The sequence below is a fragment of the Leuciscus leuciscus genome (assembly GCF_965113295.1).
Source record: "Leuciscus leuciscus genome assembly, chromosome: 12".
Classification (NCBI taxonomy): domain Eukaryota; kingdom Metazoa; phylum Chordata; class Actinopteri; order Cypriniformes; family Leuciscidae; genus Leuciscus; species Leuciscus leuciscus.
In genome coordinates, this window is record NC_138736.1 from 2,743,209 (window position 1) to 2,757,958 (window position 14,750).

Here is a 14,750-nt window from a genome sequence, read left to right on the forward strand (position 1 = left end):
ATTCCAAACCAACTAGTTTAGTGTTAAACAATTTCCTCTCTTGCAGATAGTAAATAACTAGTAAGTTTTGCATTATTCAAATGATCTATCAAATGATCTAACTGCATGTTAGTATTTAAAATACTATGAAATATAATGGCAAAAATATTTTAGTTTGAAGAAAAAATAAATCCTCTAAAGTAGTGGTTCTCAAACACTAATACTCTAATAAAAATAGTAATAGTAAAACACTAATAATTCTCACAAAATAATATAACACACACACATACATACATACATATACTGTATATATAATAAACATTTGTTTGGCGGCATTGGAGTCAAACCGGTTGAGAAGCACTGCCCTAATAACCTTTTAGTAACTGTTAAAGTTGTATAAGCCAAAAACATGGACACACATATTGCATAGATGTTCTCTACACGTTTAATAAATGTTTTCACCACATATTTACAAACAAGTTGTTGACACCTGAACTGAAAGTGATCAGAATAAAGTCATATTGGCAGCACTAATCTGTGAATCTTCCACAATGGCCATAATCTCCACGGCGACTGATGACTGTATACTTTGCTTTTCATGTGAAATCCACCATTTTTAATTTGGTCTGGGAGATTCCAGTGACCGTCTCATGATCTCTAATCCCAGTCTTTACACCTAGTGGCAGTTCTTCAGTAGACTGTCCAGTCCGCTCTTGCTGATGGTCCCGTACGCCTGAGAGTAACTGCCTAGTTTTGCACGAGGATCCCCGGCCGCGGAAACGTTGGAATTACTCTGGAAAACCTTCTTGCTGAACCTCGGAGGAAGCTTGGCATCACGTGCATGCGAATTAGACCGCTGGTTCTGCACAGTGAGATATTAAGATATCATGAAGCAGTCTATGAGACATAGCACGTACGGTGAAGTATTTAAGGGCAAAGTTTTAGCATAACAAGATTGCAATACACACACTAGACGTCCTGATGTGTGTCAAAACATGGTTGATTGTCAATATGGCACTGCTTTCTATGCTTGAAATCAGGGTTTGAAATTAACTTTTTCACTCATCGGCCAATTTGGCTACTAAATGTTTTAGTTAAGCTAACCAAAAAAGAAAAGAAAAGAAATGAATCAGATTAACTACATCACAGCATCACATAAATATATATATATATAGGCCAAAAGTTTGGAAACATTACCATTTGTAATGTTTTTGAAAGAAGTTTCTTCTGCTCATCAAGCCTGCATTTGTTTGATAAAAAATACAGAAAAAGAATGTAATATTGTGATATATTATTACAATTTAAAATGATTCAGGATCATTACTCCAGTCTTCAGTGTCACATGTGACATCCAGTCTATCACATGATCCTTTAAAAATCATTCTAATATTCTGATTTATTATGAGTGTTGGACACAGTTCTGCTGCCTAATATATTTGATGAATAAAAGGTTAAAAAGAACTGCATTTATTCAAAATAAAAAAATATTTTCTAATAATATAAATCTTCTTTACTATCACTTTTTATCAATGTAACACATCCTTGCTGAATAAAAGTATTGATTTATTTCAAAAAAAGAAAGAAAAAAAATTACTGACCCCAAATGACTGACCAGTCGTGGATATTGCTGTTACAAAAGATTTATATTTTAAAACATTTGTTTCTTTTTCTTAATTTTTTTTTTATTTTACTTTTTATTCATCCAAGTATCCTAAAAAAGTATCACAGGTTATGAAAAAATATGAAGCAGCAGAACTGTTTCCAACTTTGATAATGAATCATCATATTAGAATGATTTCTAAAGGATCATGTGATAGACTGGAGTAATGATCCTGAAAATTCAGCTTTGCATCACAGAAATGATAATTTAAAGTATAATAAATTGAAAACCAATTATTTAAAATTGTAATAATATATCACAATATTACATTTTTTTTCTGTATTTTTGATCAAATAAATGCAGGCTTGATGAGCAGAAGAAACTTCTTTCAAAAACATTAAAAATAGTCATGTGTCCAAACTTTTGGCCTGTACTGTATATATATAATAAAATTTGGATTTCATACATTAATTTCTTCTTCAAACTAAATTTCCTCCCTTTCATCCACATCCTTTTCACCAAAATTTTTATTTTAGTTGGACAGATTAATACAGCACAAAGAACATCATTTTTTTTTTAGGATGTTGAAAAATAATATCTTTTCTGTTCACCAAATACTTTTTAATCTTCGCTATTGCTTCAATGCAAATGAACAAGCGTGCCGTTATGTGTTGCGTAGTGACGTTCATGTTCAGGTAAGCCAGATATGATCAGAATCTGCACATATATCATGATGACTCACAGGTTGAGTATTTGCGCTAAATCTGTGCAGATTTGTCTTACACAAACTTCCCCAGCAAAGTGAGTAAACATAAGTAACTCACCAAATTAGCTAGTGCTTTGACAGCGTTACTAAACCACCACAGTTGATTTTTACGCATGTTCATTTCAAACCCTGCTTGTAACATATTCAGACTCAACCAATGACTTGTGTTGTCCGGTTCAAAGTTCCCAGGTCAGAGTAAACAAGAGTGTTTTTAAGCAAACTGGAAACATTTATGGTGAAATAGACCGATTTTTCTCTACTCACCAAGCGCGCAGAGGTGACGCATAACCCGGGGGAAACACAGGGCTCGTCCTTGCGAAGCAGGGGATTATTTTGAGGCTGTGCGAGAGAGAGAGAGAAAGAGTGTGTGCGTCCCACAGGGGCCGAACGACCTCGTTGCTCCACATCCTGATGCAGAGAATGAACAAATACAACATTTAAATGATGTTATCACCGTATAAACATTTACGGTCTTTAAATTATATTAAATGTACAGTGCCCCACTATGCTATTTTAGTATGCTCCTATAATACCTTATCATGTTTCCAAGGTCAAAAACACTTTAATTTTCTCAGAATATTAATTGCAGCATCAGCTCTTTTCTCTCAGTGTCTGAAATGCTTCGATCAAGGACTCAGTCTCTCTAAGCTCCGCCTCTCTGAGAGCTGCTCTGCTCTGATTGGTCAAACGACCCGGTCTGCTGTGATTGGTCAGAAATCAAACGCTCATTATCATATCTGAATCTCCGCTCTTGACACACAGTGATACGAACAGTAACGATGGCGTGGGTTTTACCGTATCAATCTCATCAAAGTGGATTTGCTTTGTCAGCAGAAAACAGCGTCTTCTCGACACGAACAACACGAACCAAACTCTCCCAGTCTCAGATACACTACAGTGTTTGAGGGCGGAGCTAAGAGACGCTGCTCAGCCAATCAAGGCTATTATGCAAATCTGTTACATTGTTACGTAGATATGTTACGGAAGTGAGACTGGAATTACTGACGACTCGTTTCAGGCACTTCAGAATTGCTTCTTTCTTTTAGGAGACAAAAATTTCATATATTTTTGATCTTTGAAACTTTGCAGACATTTTACATGCACAAACAGCTCTATTACACACGTATGAAAAGTCATATCCTAAAAAGAATAATAGGGGCATTTTAAGTGTTAAACAGCTCTTATCTAAAATGAACATGAGGAGAGGCAGTGGGACGCACCACAGACCCATCAGCTCCATCTGTATGTGGGACAACACCAGGCTCCAGATTCCTTCTCCCAAACCGCTGAGGAGGAGATGGGTAGTGGGGCGGCTTGACTGAACCATCTGGAAAATACATGCATAATGCCTTTTATGGCCATCCAATGAGTAATATACTACCTTTCCAAAGTTTTGGAAGTTGGTACGATATTTTTGAAAGAATATCTTCTGCTCAAACATAAAAAAAAACAGAAACAAAAATACAAAATAACTGTTTTCTATGTGAATGTATTGTAAAATGTAATTTATTCCGTTCATCAAAGCTGAATTTTCTGCATTATTACTCCTTTTGATCCTTCAGAAATCATTCTAATATGATGATCTAATATTACATCTAATATTAACTAATGAACCTTATTGTAAAGTGTGACCATGATTATTATAATTGTCAAAAATAGTTTTTTGAGGAAAACGTGACATTTGTTCTAGGATTCTTTGTACAGTTCAAAAGAACAACATTTATTTGAAATAGAAATAATATTGTAAGATTATAAATGTCTTTACTGTCACTTATAAAAATAATTTCTTTAAAAAAAAATCGTACTAATTTCAAACATTAGTGTATGTTCTATAACATCATGAAACCAGGACCTTCATTGACCGAAGCTATATGTGTATTGCACATGATGGTGTGTATAGGGCCGCATTTACATTACATTACCATGATCGGATATTACCCACAAACATGTAAGCAGGAAAAAAGATATTCTCAGATCGGTGTCTCAGGCCTCATTCATATGTGGGAATAAATCTGATAATCGGATACAAGCATTTGCGTCTGCCATGTAAGCGGACAGATCGGATATTCCCCAGTCAACGCGAGTCGTACGGCATTATAAAAAAAAAACGGTGGTGAATGATGTCAACAACCGCGATCACATGACTGCAACAAGGGCCTCATGAGACCAGTGTTTTGCTGACCATTAAAGATGGTGCGGAAAGCAAAAGCTTGTATTATCATTTCATCTGTGTCCTCGCACCTTTTCGGACTAAGCTTTACCGGGTCAGTACGTTTACCTTGGGTTGTTTCGCCAAGAGTATAGTGTAAATCAGGGTTTCTCAAACTCGGTCCAGGAGGGCCACTGTCCTGCACAGTTTAGCTCCAACCCTGATCAAACACACCTGAACAAGCTAATCAATGTCTTCAGGATCACTAGAAACTCACAGCTAGGTGTGTTTGATCAGGGTTGGAGCTAAACTGTGCAGGACAGTGGCCCTCCAGGACCGAGTTTGAGAAACCCTGGTGTAAATGCAGATATCAGATATGGGTCACTTTTAAAAGAAGATGTAAGCTAGTCGTCCAAAAATCAGATATATTCCACATATGCCACATATGTGTAAATGCAGCCTAAACGTATTCAGTGAATGTGTCTGTAAAACAGCACTCACTAGGCATGTGTGTGATGGGGTTATAGGAGGGTTTGCCTGCACTGGGGCTCAGTGTCGGGCTGGTGCATTCCTGTGTTTGCTCAGGCCGACTGAGAGGTTTTGCAACAGCTCCATTATGGCTCTTCTTATCACTGGGAGATTTCCTCTCATCTACACAACCCTTGTCATCTCCATCTCTTTTGTCCAGTCCACTGTCCTCGTCCACTTCTGCAGTCTTCTCCTCTAATGTCTGCCTGAAATGAGGTTGTTTTTGCATATGCCGACTGGCCCTTTTCTCCAGGATCATCTTTTACAGGAGAAATTGGGAAGAAAGTACATTTTTAAGCAGTTGCTATTATATTATGGAGTCAAGTTTAGTATGGAGTCCCGCAAGGCTCGGTACTAGGAACGTTGCTTTTCTACAAGTATGATTTTTTTATGTTTAATCATTTTTAAAGGCTGCATTTATTTGATAAAAACACAGTAAAATCAGTTATGCAATTTACAACAGCTCTTTTCTATGTGAATATATAGTCAAGTGTAATTTATTCAGTGTCACATGATCCTTCAGAAATCATTCTAATATGATGATTTGCTGCTCAAGAAACATTTATGATTATTATCAGTGTTGAAAACTGTATAATATTTTTGTGGAAAACGTCATGCATCTATTTTTTTCAGGATTCTTTGATAAAGAGAAAGATCAAAAGAACAACATTTGAAATAGAAAACTTTTGTAACATTACAAATGTCACTTGTTTCAAAATGTTTCTTAAAAAAAAAAAAAACTGTCACTGTGACACAGCGTTTGTTAACATAACACAGAGATCACATGACTGTGTGCACTCACAACATTATGACTGCTCTTGAGGGAAAGCATGAGGACAAAGGTCAAAATAAATCTGTGAAAACTGAGGAAATAATGAATGAAAAGTTTCCACTCACCTCATAGAGTTTGTTTCTGTACTGAGTGACAGAGAGTTGGACGTCATCGTCCACCGGCAGAATGACATCACAGACCAAACGAGGCTCTCTGGCTGGGTTATGAAATCTTGCATGGAATATGGAAAGAAGATGAATATTTTTACTGTTTTATTATTCAATCATCTATTTACTAATTAATTTTCTCATTAATACTCATTTAATAATCATAAAACTCAAACCATTAGTCAATATCACTTACAGCCTAAATGAAATACTAATTATACTTCTGTAATGAGATATACTCAATAAATGTCAATAAATAAATAAGTTTGTATTTTAAGTTGAGTTGTTTTTTCATATACTGTATGTGTGCTATGACCTGCACCTCAAAAGATGAAGGCGTTTACATTAACTGCTTTTTATTGATTTTAACCACCACTATTAGAATTAAGAATAACAAATAATTAAAAATAAATAAAAATTGCCAAAAGTAATGCCTCAATACTGTAGCTACTGTAGTCAGAAATTGGTTAAAATCAACCAATTATAATTTCTGGTTAACATTAATTAACAGCCATTCAACAATAGCAATCATATTTTGATTTCATTAATATTATTAAGTATTAAGAAAGTAAACACAGTCAATATTGATTTCATTTTGACATACAAAAGGGGATATTTGTTTTTAATGACCCTAAAAGTTTTTAAAATATTTTTAAATATGAGGGGGAAAAAACAATTATTTGGCAAATTACATCTACAGTTTTTTTTAAATATTCAAATAAATGTAATAGAAAAACAAAAAGCCAACAGGAAAAATCATGCATTGACAGTTATTAATAATTAATTGTTTCTCTCTTGTTTTTACATATGTTCATAATTTCTTTGACAGCCTGGACAAAAATTATATCTCACAATTTGGCATTTTTCATTGCGTTATTATCATCACAAATAAAACAATCGACTCCCAGCACAACTGTGGAATATGCTTCAACACATTTTTAATAACATTTGAATAAAGGGTGAGGATGTCAGTCTTCCCAGGCTGGACGTCACTGTCGGCCACTGCAGTGCATTATTATTTACAATAGAGATGCACCAATATGAACATTTTGGGCGATACCGATAACCGATAATTCTTTATATTTGAAAGCCGATAACCGATATATCGGCCGATAAATCCAAATCCAAATCCAAATTTTTATATCATTTTGAGAACCTGATTACAAAAACAAAAGCCATGTCCCAAACACACAATTATAATGTTCTCAGTTGACAGATTTTGCGCTGCGCATGCTGCACTTTACTGTATTTTCCTTTTCAAAGTGATTCCAATCGTATTTAAAGCATTTCAAAACCATCATGTTGAACAGTGCACATCTGAAGTGTCTCAGCTGAAGGAAATAATACATTATTTATCGGCTTTAATATATTGGCCAAATTTTGTTATCAGGCCGATAACGATAACAGTAAAAAGGAACATACAGTACAGGCCAAAAGTTTGGACACATTACTATTTTTAATGTTTTTGAAAGAAGTTTCTTCTGCTCATCAAACCTGCATTTATTTGATCAAAAATACAGAAAAAAATGCAATATTGTGATATATTATTACAATTTAAAATAATTGGTTTTCAATTTATTATACTTTAAATTATCATTTATTTCTGTGATGCAAAGCTGAATTTTCAGCATCATTACTCCAGTCTATCACATGATCCTTTAGAAATCATTCTAATATGATGATTCATTATCAAAGTTGGAAACAGTTCTGCTGCTTAATATTTTTTCATAACCTGTGATACTTTTGTTTAATAAAAAATATATATAATAAAAAAAGAGGCAAATGTTTTAAAATAGAAATCTTTTGTAACAGCAATATCCACTACTGGTCAGTCATTTTTTTTCTTTCTTTTTTTTGAAATAAACCAATACTTTTATTCAGCAAGGATGTGTTAAATTGATAAAAACTGATAGTAAAGAAGATTTATATTATTAGAAAATATTTTTTTATTTTGAATAAATGCAGTTCTTTTTAACCTTTTATTCAACAAATATATTAAGCAGCAGAACTGTGTCCAACACTCATAATAAATCAGAATATTAGAATGATTTCTAAAAGATCATGTGATAGACTGGAGTAATGATGCTGAAAATTCAGCTTTGCATCACAGAAATAAATTATAATTTAAAGTATAATAAATTGAAAACCAATTATTTTAAATTGTAATAATATATCACAATATTAAAAAAATATTCTGTATTTTTGATCAAATAAATGCAGGCTTGATGAGCAGAAGAAACTTCTTTCAAAAACATTAAAAATAGTAATGTGTCCAAACTTTTGGCCTGTACTGTATATCGGCCGATACTGATATGGTGGTCGATATATCATGCATCTCTGAATTACATTAAATATGAAGACACTACAGAAATCGAACCGTACTTGGACACATAAGGGTGCTGAAGAGCTTCCTCTGCACTGAGTCTCTTGTCTGGATTGAAGACCAGCAGACGCTGCACTAAATCAAGGGCGTCAGGTGGAACGGATGCGGGCAGAATCTCATCTAATGGCACCTGTGGTCTAAACACACATCCACATCAAACATGATTATTATGTCAGCAGACTCATCATTCAAGTTCAGCTAAACATCCATTCACAGAGTTAATAATGCAGGCGAACTGTTAAACATTAACATACTTAACATACCTAAGCAGCATTCTCTGAATCACCGAAGGCCCATACTCTGATCTGATGGCCAACACATCTGCAAAACAAAATCACACATAGGCATATTAGTGAAGGTTTGTGTTTCTTAAGTACCTCTGAACACGCTTCTGGCTAGTTGTTTTGGTTGTTGTCCGTAAGAACAAGCCTCATGTGAGATACGAACTCACCTTCTGTTGAAGGATGTGGAATTACACTCAGGATTTTTTCGATTTGATTAATGGTAGACGTCCCAGGGAAGAGCGGCTTGCCCAGGAGCATCTCTCCCAGAATGCAACCTATGCTCCACATGTCCACACCTTTTGTGTACCTGCAGGAAATATTGCAATCATTATCACAATATATTATATATTATGATTAACATTATATTATGCTCTTTTACAAAGTCTTGATGTTGTTTTCAGGCTCTAATAGAACAGGTTTTCTTGCTTGAATGTTGATTATTTTCCTCATTTTCTCTATTGTTGCAGCTCCTCTCTTCCCAGTCTGTCAGTAACACTGTTTACTTCCTGTCTCTATGAAGCCCCTCCTTCTGAAAAGCACACTGTGCTCTGATTGGTCGGCTGGAGCAGTGTGTTGTGATTGGTCGAGCGCTTCGAGTGTGTTTGGGAAATGTCCCGCCCCTTACCATAACCGCCAGTTTAACACACTACTAACTAACTCAACCAGGCCCCGCCCCTTTATCCAGCGTATTAATTATTATAATGAGGAATATTGTGACGTGTTCGTTCCCGGAAGAAACTCAAGACTACAATGGAGTTTCAGGAGTTCAGAAACACTGACACTGATACAGAGAAGAGCTGGAGCTTTTTCATCCTCAAACAGCAACATTACACACTAGAGAACGATGGAAAAAAGCATTATAGGTCCTCTTTTAAAGGCCACACACCTAATAGATCCCAGGAGAATTTCAGGGGCTCTGTACCATCGTGTCGCCACATACTCTGTCAAGGCAGGATTCACAGCATCCTCTTGGATCTGGTACAGAGATCTTGCCAAGCCAAAGTCGCACAGCTTCACGAAGCAATCTGAGTCTAGTAAGATGTTGGATGGCTGATACATGAAAATATAGAAATAACTTAAATCAGATTCTGTCTGAACTAGTTTTCTAAGCATGAAGTAATATTAAAAGTTGAGTAAAACGACATACCTTTTGGTCCCTGTGAATGACGTTGCCTGAATGAAGATATTTTGTTGCTTTAAGAAGCTGGTACATTACATAACGCTTATGAATGTCTTTTAATAGACTTCCTTTCTTTATTACTGCATGTAGGTCTGTGTCTGAAAAGAAAAAGATTAGTTGGTGTGAATAAAGTATGAATGAAATCACTTACTGCCATCATCAATGTAATAATTACTAACTCTTAGGGCAAGAACAATATCTTGGAAATATGAATATTGCCATAAAATATAGCCTTATTATTTTTAATCTAAAGGGAACACAGTGTGAAGTGCAAAGATGCTCTCCTACCCATGAACTCAAACACGAGGTAAATGTCTTTGTCGTTTTGGGCTCTGATGACATTTAATAATTTAATTATGTTAGGATGATCCCCAAACTCCTGCAAAAGAGAAAAGAAGAGGGAAATTTGATAACATACCTTAACTATACACAGAACTTACTTTTTTTATGTAGGCTACACAACAGTTCAAAAGTGTTTTTAACCGTTTTATTCAGCCAGGACAAATTAAATTGATCGAAAAGGGACAGTTCCCAAATGGGGGTCAGCCCTATGTTCCCACAGCCCTATGTTCCCACATTTCTAATAATTTTTTTTTTACTGAAAATTTTGAAAATTAGGCCCTATGTTCCCACAGCCCTATGTTCCCACAGCCCTATGTTCCCACAGCCCTATGTTCCCACAGCCCTATGTTCCCACAACCATATGTTCCCACAGCTCTATGTTCTCTCATTTAACTGTGTCCCCTATGAAGGGTAGGTTTTAGTGCTTGTGCTGGTACAGGGATAGCCCAATTACATCCCAGACAAGTCTCCCTCCTGTGAGGGGTAGGTTTAGGTATGTTAGGGTTAGGGCTGTGGGAACATAAGGCTGTGGGAACATAGGGCTGTGGGAACATAGACACGCTCCCAAAAAATGTATAGGCTAATGTTACAAAAGATTTATATTTCAAATAAATGCTGTTCTTTTGAACTTCCTATTCATCAAAGAATTTTTTTATCACAATTTTCACAAAAATCTGAAGCAGCACAACTGTTTTCAACACTGATAATAATCATAAATATTTATTGAGCATCAAATCAATTACTATATACTCATATAGAAAACAGCTGTTTTTAATTGTAATAATATTTCAATACAAAAACAATTTGCAAAAAAATTTATAAAATAATTCCAGCCTTGCTGAGCAAAATAGACTTCTTTTAAAAAACAAAACAGAAAAAATCGTACGGACCCAAACTTTTGAATAGTTTTTGAACATAATTACTGTATATGGATTAAAACGAATTTGAATTCCAAGGTTTGGAAATATTCTCACCTGGAGGAGCATAATTTCTCTGAATGTTCTCTATGGGAAAATGGCAGAAAGAAATGTGAAATTTAAGCATTTTTTAACAAATAATAACTGTACCTTCACCTATTCACACATAGAACAATTCAATAATAGTACAGTATAGTGTAGTAAATGCTATGTGTTTTACTTGTCTCTAACCTGAGCATCTGTTCGATTTCTAAAGGCATCAAAGATTTTCTTCACAGCGACAATCTCTCCTGTTTTTCTGTCCACCGCCTTCCAAACAATTCCATACGCCTGTGAGAAACGGATTAACAGACTTGGAAGAGTTGCCATAAAACTCCCATTTAAGTCAGTTGTGCAAATTGCAGTTTCAGATTATTTACTGGACTGACGGATGAGAGATCGATCACAGTTTAGGACACCTGTGATGTTTACAGATGGACATTATTAATAATCCTTAGGGTGCACACTCATTTTTAAAAGGATAGTTCACCCAAAAAAAACCTCATGTCGTTGCAAACCTGTAAGACTTTTGTTCATCTTCTCGACACAAATAAAGATCTTTTTGATGAAATCTGAGAGCTCCATTGACAGCTACGCAACTAGGCCTACCACTTTGACGCTTTAAAAAGTTCATGAAGTGATCGTAAAACTAATCCATATGAATCGAGAGGTTTGATCCAAATTTTCTGAGGAGACACGATCGCTTTATATGATGAACAGACTGAATTTAGGCTTTATTCACATAAAGCTCAAACGTGCTGCGTAACACGAGAATGAATTGATTCACGCACATCGAGTGAACATGCTTGAGTTTTCGACGAACGTTACTGATGTGTGAGTTGATAAATGTTTATATGTGAATAAAAGCCTAATTATAATCTGTTTATCATATAAAACGATGGTAGTTGCGTAACATGAAGGTGAGTAATAATAACAGACATTTTTGGGTGAACTAACCCTTTAATTTCTTGAAAGAATAAACAGAAGAATCAGTAATCTGCATTAGTACAGTAATTATTCCAAGCATATGATCACTACAAAACAACACATTACAGAAACAATAACTCATGATATCTGGATTAGTGCAGATGCGGTCAGTCATTATCTTGGCTCTTTTTAAAAACACAGAATAGACAGCTTACCCCTTTTCCAAGTCTTCTCTTGATATCATACTTCAAGCTAATGTGTTGTTCCACCTCTGTGATGTTCATCCCGTCTTTTACCTGTTTTACCACTTAAGATGTTTTGATCATGGCAGGAATAAAATCCTGTCTGTCTGAGGAATGCAGGATTGTCCCAATATATATTTAATACACGAAAACTTCACTCGATTACCTAGGAGTTTACTTTTCCTTAGTGATATGCCGAATACAAAACATGTAAACACGCCTTACTCTTAATCACTGTTGACAATCCAAACATTTGAACGGAGTTAAATAAATTCTAAACCCGACCTGTTGCCAATAAGAACAAGTGTTTATGTCGTTTGGACTTCACCATTAATATCACAGAGAATCGATAGCCTGCTAATAAGGTAAGCATCACTTGGGTTTGTAATTGTTTTTCACCATAGAGACGCAATTATGCAAAGGACGCAATCTCTTAAAGGAGCCGCACGTTTTCTGAAGATGGGGTCACGTGGTCAGCGAAATATCCCAAGAGGTCCTCGCTGCAGCCTGTAGCATGATGACGTGCTGGATCAGATCCGACGCGTACTGGACGCGCATGCGCGGTGGAGTGTTTTGGTCTGTACAAATAAAAAATACAAAAAAAGTTATTTTAAGTTAAATTATAAATGATCACTGCATGATCTGACTGCTGTGATCAGTTTGTATAATTCAGGGTTTTTATTATTTTTTCATAAATAAAATAAACATGGCATGATGTACGTCCATAAAACTCCGTCGACTCCGTCGCTATAGAAACAAAGACGTTAAAATGCAATCATGCAATGAGCTTCTCTACTACTTATTGTGAAATGTATTTCTTTATATTTGCTATTAGTATTATCCATACTGCAAAATCCTTATGTTTTTATTCAACAACTATATGTGGGCCTAATGAAAAATACGGGACAAATCCCGTCCCTTATTGATTTGATACGGGACGCATCATCTTACTTGTAAATACGGGACGATTCCGTATTTTAAGGGACGGGTGGCAAGAGGAACCTTATGTTCTCAGATCACTGTGGAAAAATTAGTATTGCCATTAAAGAAGGAACTCTTACCAGGCAAAATATCACTAAGCACTTTTTTTTTCTGACAAGATTTAGTTTCTTGATGCTGTTATCATTTTCCCTTGAATGTGTACTGGTATTTTAAGTTGTTTACAGACCGTATTGTATTGTAGGCCTACCTCTAGGATTAAAATTACAGAGACAATTACTTGACTCATTCTTGCTTCCACTCAACAGCAAATATGACCTGAATAAAATAAAATGGCTTTATTTTAAAATGTTCTGTATACACACATTAAATCCATCGCATTTAGGTTTAAAATCATGTGATTTAAAATGTTGTAAAATGAACTATTTTGCATGTATGTAGAGAGAAACCAGGAAAGCATCACATTTATGTAAATAGTTACTTATTCATCAATAATTACTTACTATTTATCAGTAGGCTACTATTACTACACAGGTTAGAACATCATCTCAATACAATATTGAGCACATGTCACTTAAAGGGATACTCCACCGTTTTTTCATATTAAACTATGTTATTCCCTTAACTAAGACGAGTTGATACATACCTCTCTCGTCTCAGTGCGTGCACTTAATCGCTCTGGCGCGCGGTGACACTTTGATAGCACTTAGCTTAGCCCAGTATATTCAATGGTATCTAACAGCAATGAATTTAGAAGTGACCAAACACCTCCACGTTTTCCCTATTTAAAAACAGTTACACGAGTAGTTACACGACCAAGTATGGTGACACAAAATAAAACGTGGCGCTTTTCGTGTTAAAAAGGATAACTATAATGTATGGCGGAATAACACTTTTGGGAATACTTCGACTTGGCGCAGTAAAAAGTCACGCCTGATCCTCTTCCTACGGTGGCCGAGAGAGCTCAACGCGCTGCAACTGAAGAAAACACATGCAAATAGAAAAACACCAGCAAATTAAGAAAACATCTTCATCAGTTTCACAACACATGTGTGCTCCAAATACTCACAACACAACCAAATACAGAAACGCGCTGCAAAAGTTCACAACACAACCAAATACAGAAACGCGCTGCAAATAGGACAGAACACAACGGAAATGTTTCCGGGGAAGCCAATAAGTGACGGACCCGACTGGGACGTGCTTACGGAGCTGTCTACTTTAATTTAATTTAATTTAATTTAATTATTTTATTTTTGTTGCAAAACGTACAGAGATTACACGTTTATGACATACAACTTTGTATACAATATACAAAATGCATTTGTAATATGTTCAATGTCATAAGAATACTAATCAGAAAAGAACAAGCTGAAGACTAAAATAAATTAAAGAAAAAAAGATAGAGAAAAAGAACATGAGGGAAAGATATTAATATATACATCAGTTACATTGTACACATTCATGTTATGTTAAAATAAGTTTAATAAGAAATGTTAGAATGAAGGGTCCAAATCATAGACAGTAGGCTATATA

The 14,750-nt window shown here is 35.3% G+C and overlaps 1 protein-coding gene across 2 annotated transcripts; it reads right to left on the reverse strand.

Annotated features, from left to right (window-relative positions):
* Positions 1–401: 401 nt before the first annotated feature.
* mapk15 (mitogen-activated protein kinase 15) lies at positions 402–12,800 on the reverse strand. Of its 2 annotated transcripts, none has more exons than XM_082185889.1 (14): positions 12,249–12,800; positions 11,299–11,397; positions 11,125–11,154; positions 10,097–10,187; positions 9,776–9,906; positions 9,515–9,678; positions 8,796–8,935; positions 8,599–8,665; positions 8,344–8,481; positions 5,920–6,025; positions 4,996–5,281; positions 3,566–3,672; positions 2,610–2,753; positions 402–841 (listed from the first exon to the last, which is right to left on the reverse strand). In XM_082185889.1, the coding sequence occupies exons 1-14, from the start codon at positions 12,315–12,317 to the stop codon at positions 656–658; spliced, it is 1,758 nt and encodes a 585-aa protein (XP_082042015.1). In that variant the 5' UTR covers positions 12,318–12,800; the 3' UTR covers positions 402–655. The 2 variants fall into 2 exon arrangements, with proteins under 2 accessions (XP_082042015.1, XP_082042016.1); XM_082185890.1 differs by having other exon boundaries at positions 8,608–8,665; positions 12,249–12,798.
* Between the last annotated feature and the right edge of the window lie 1,950 nt (positions 12,801–14,750).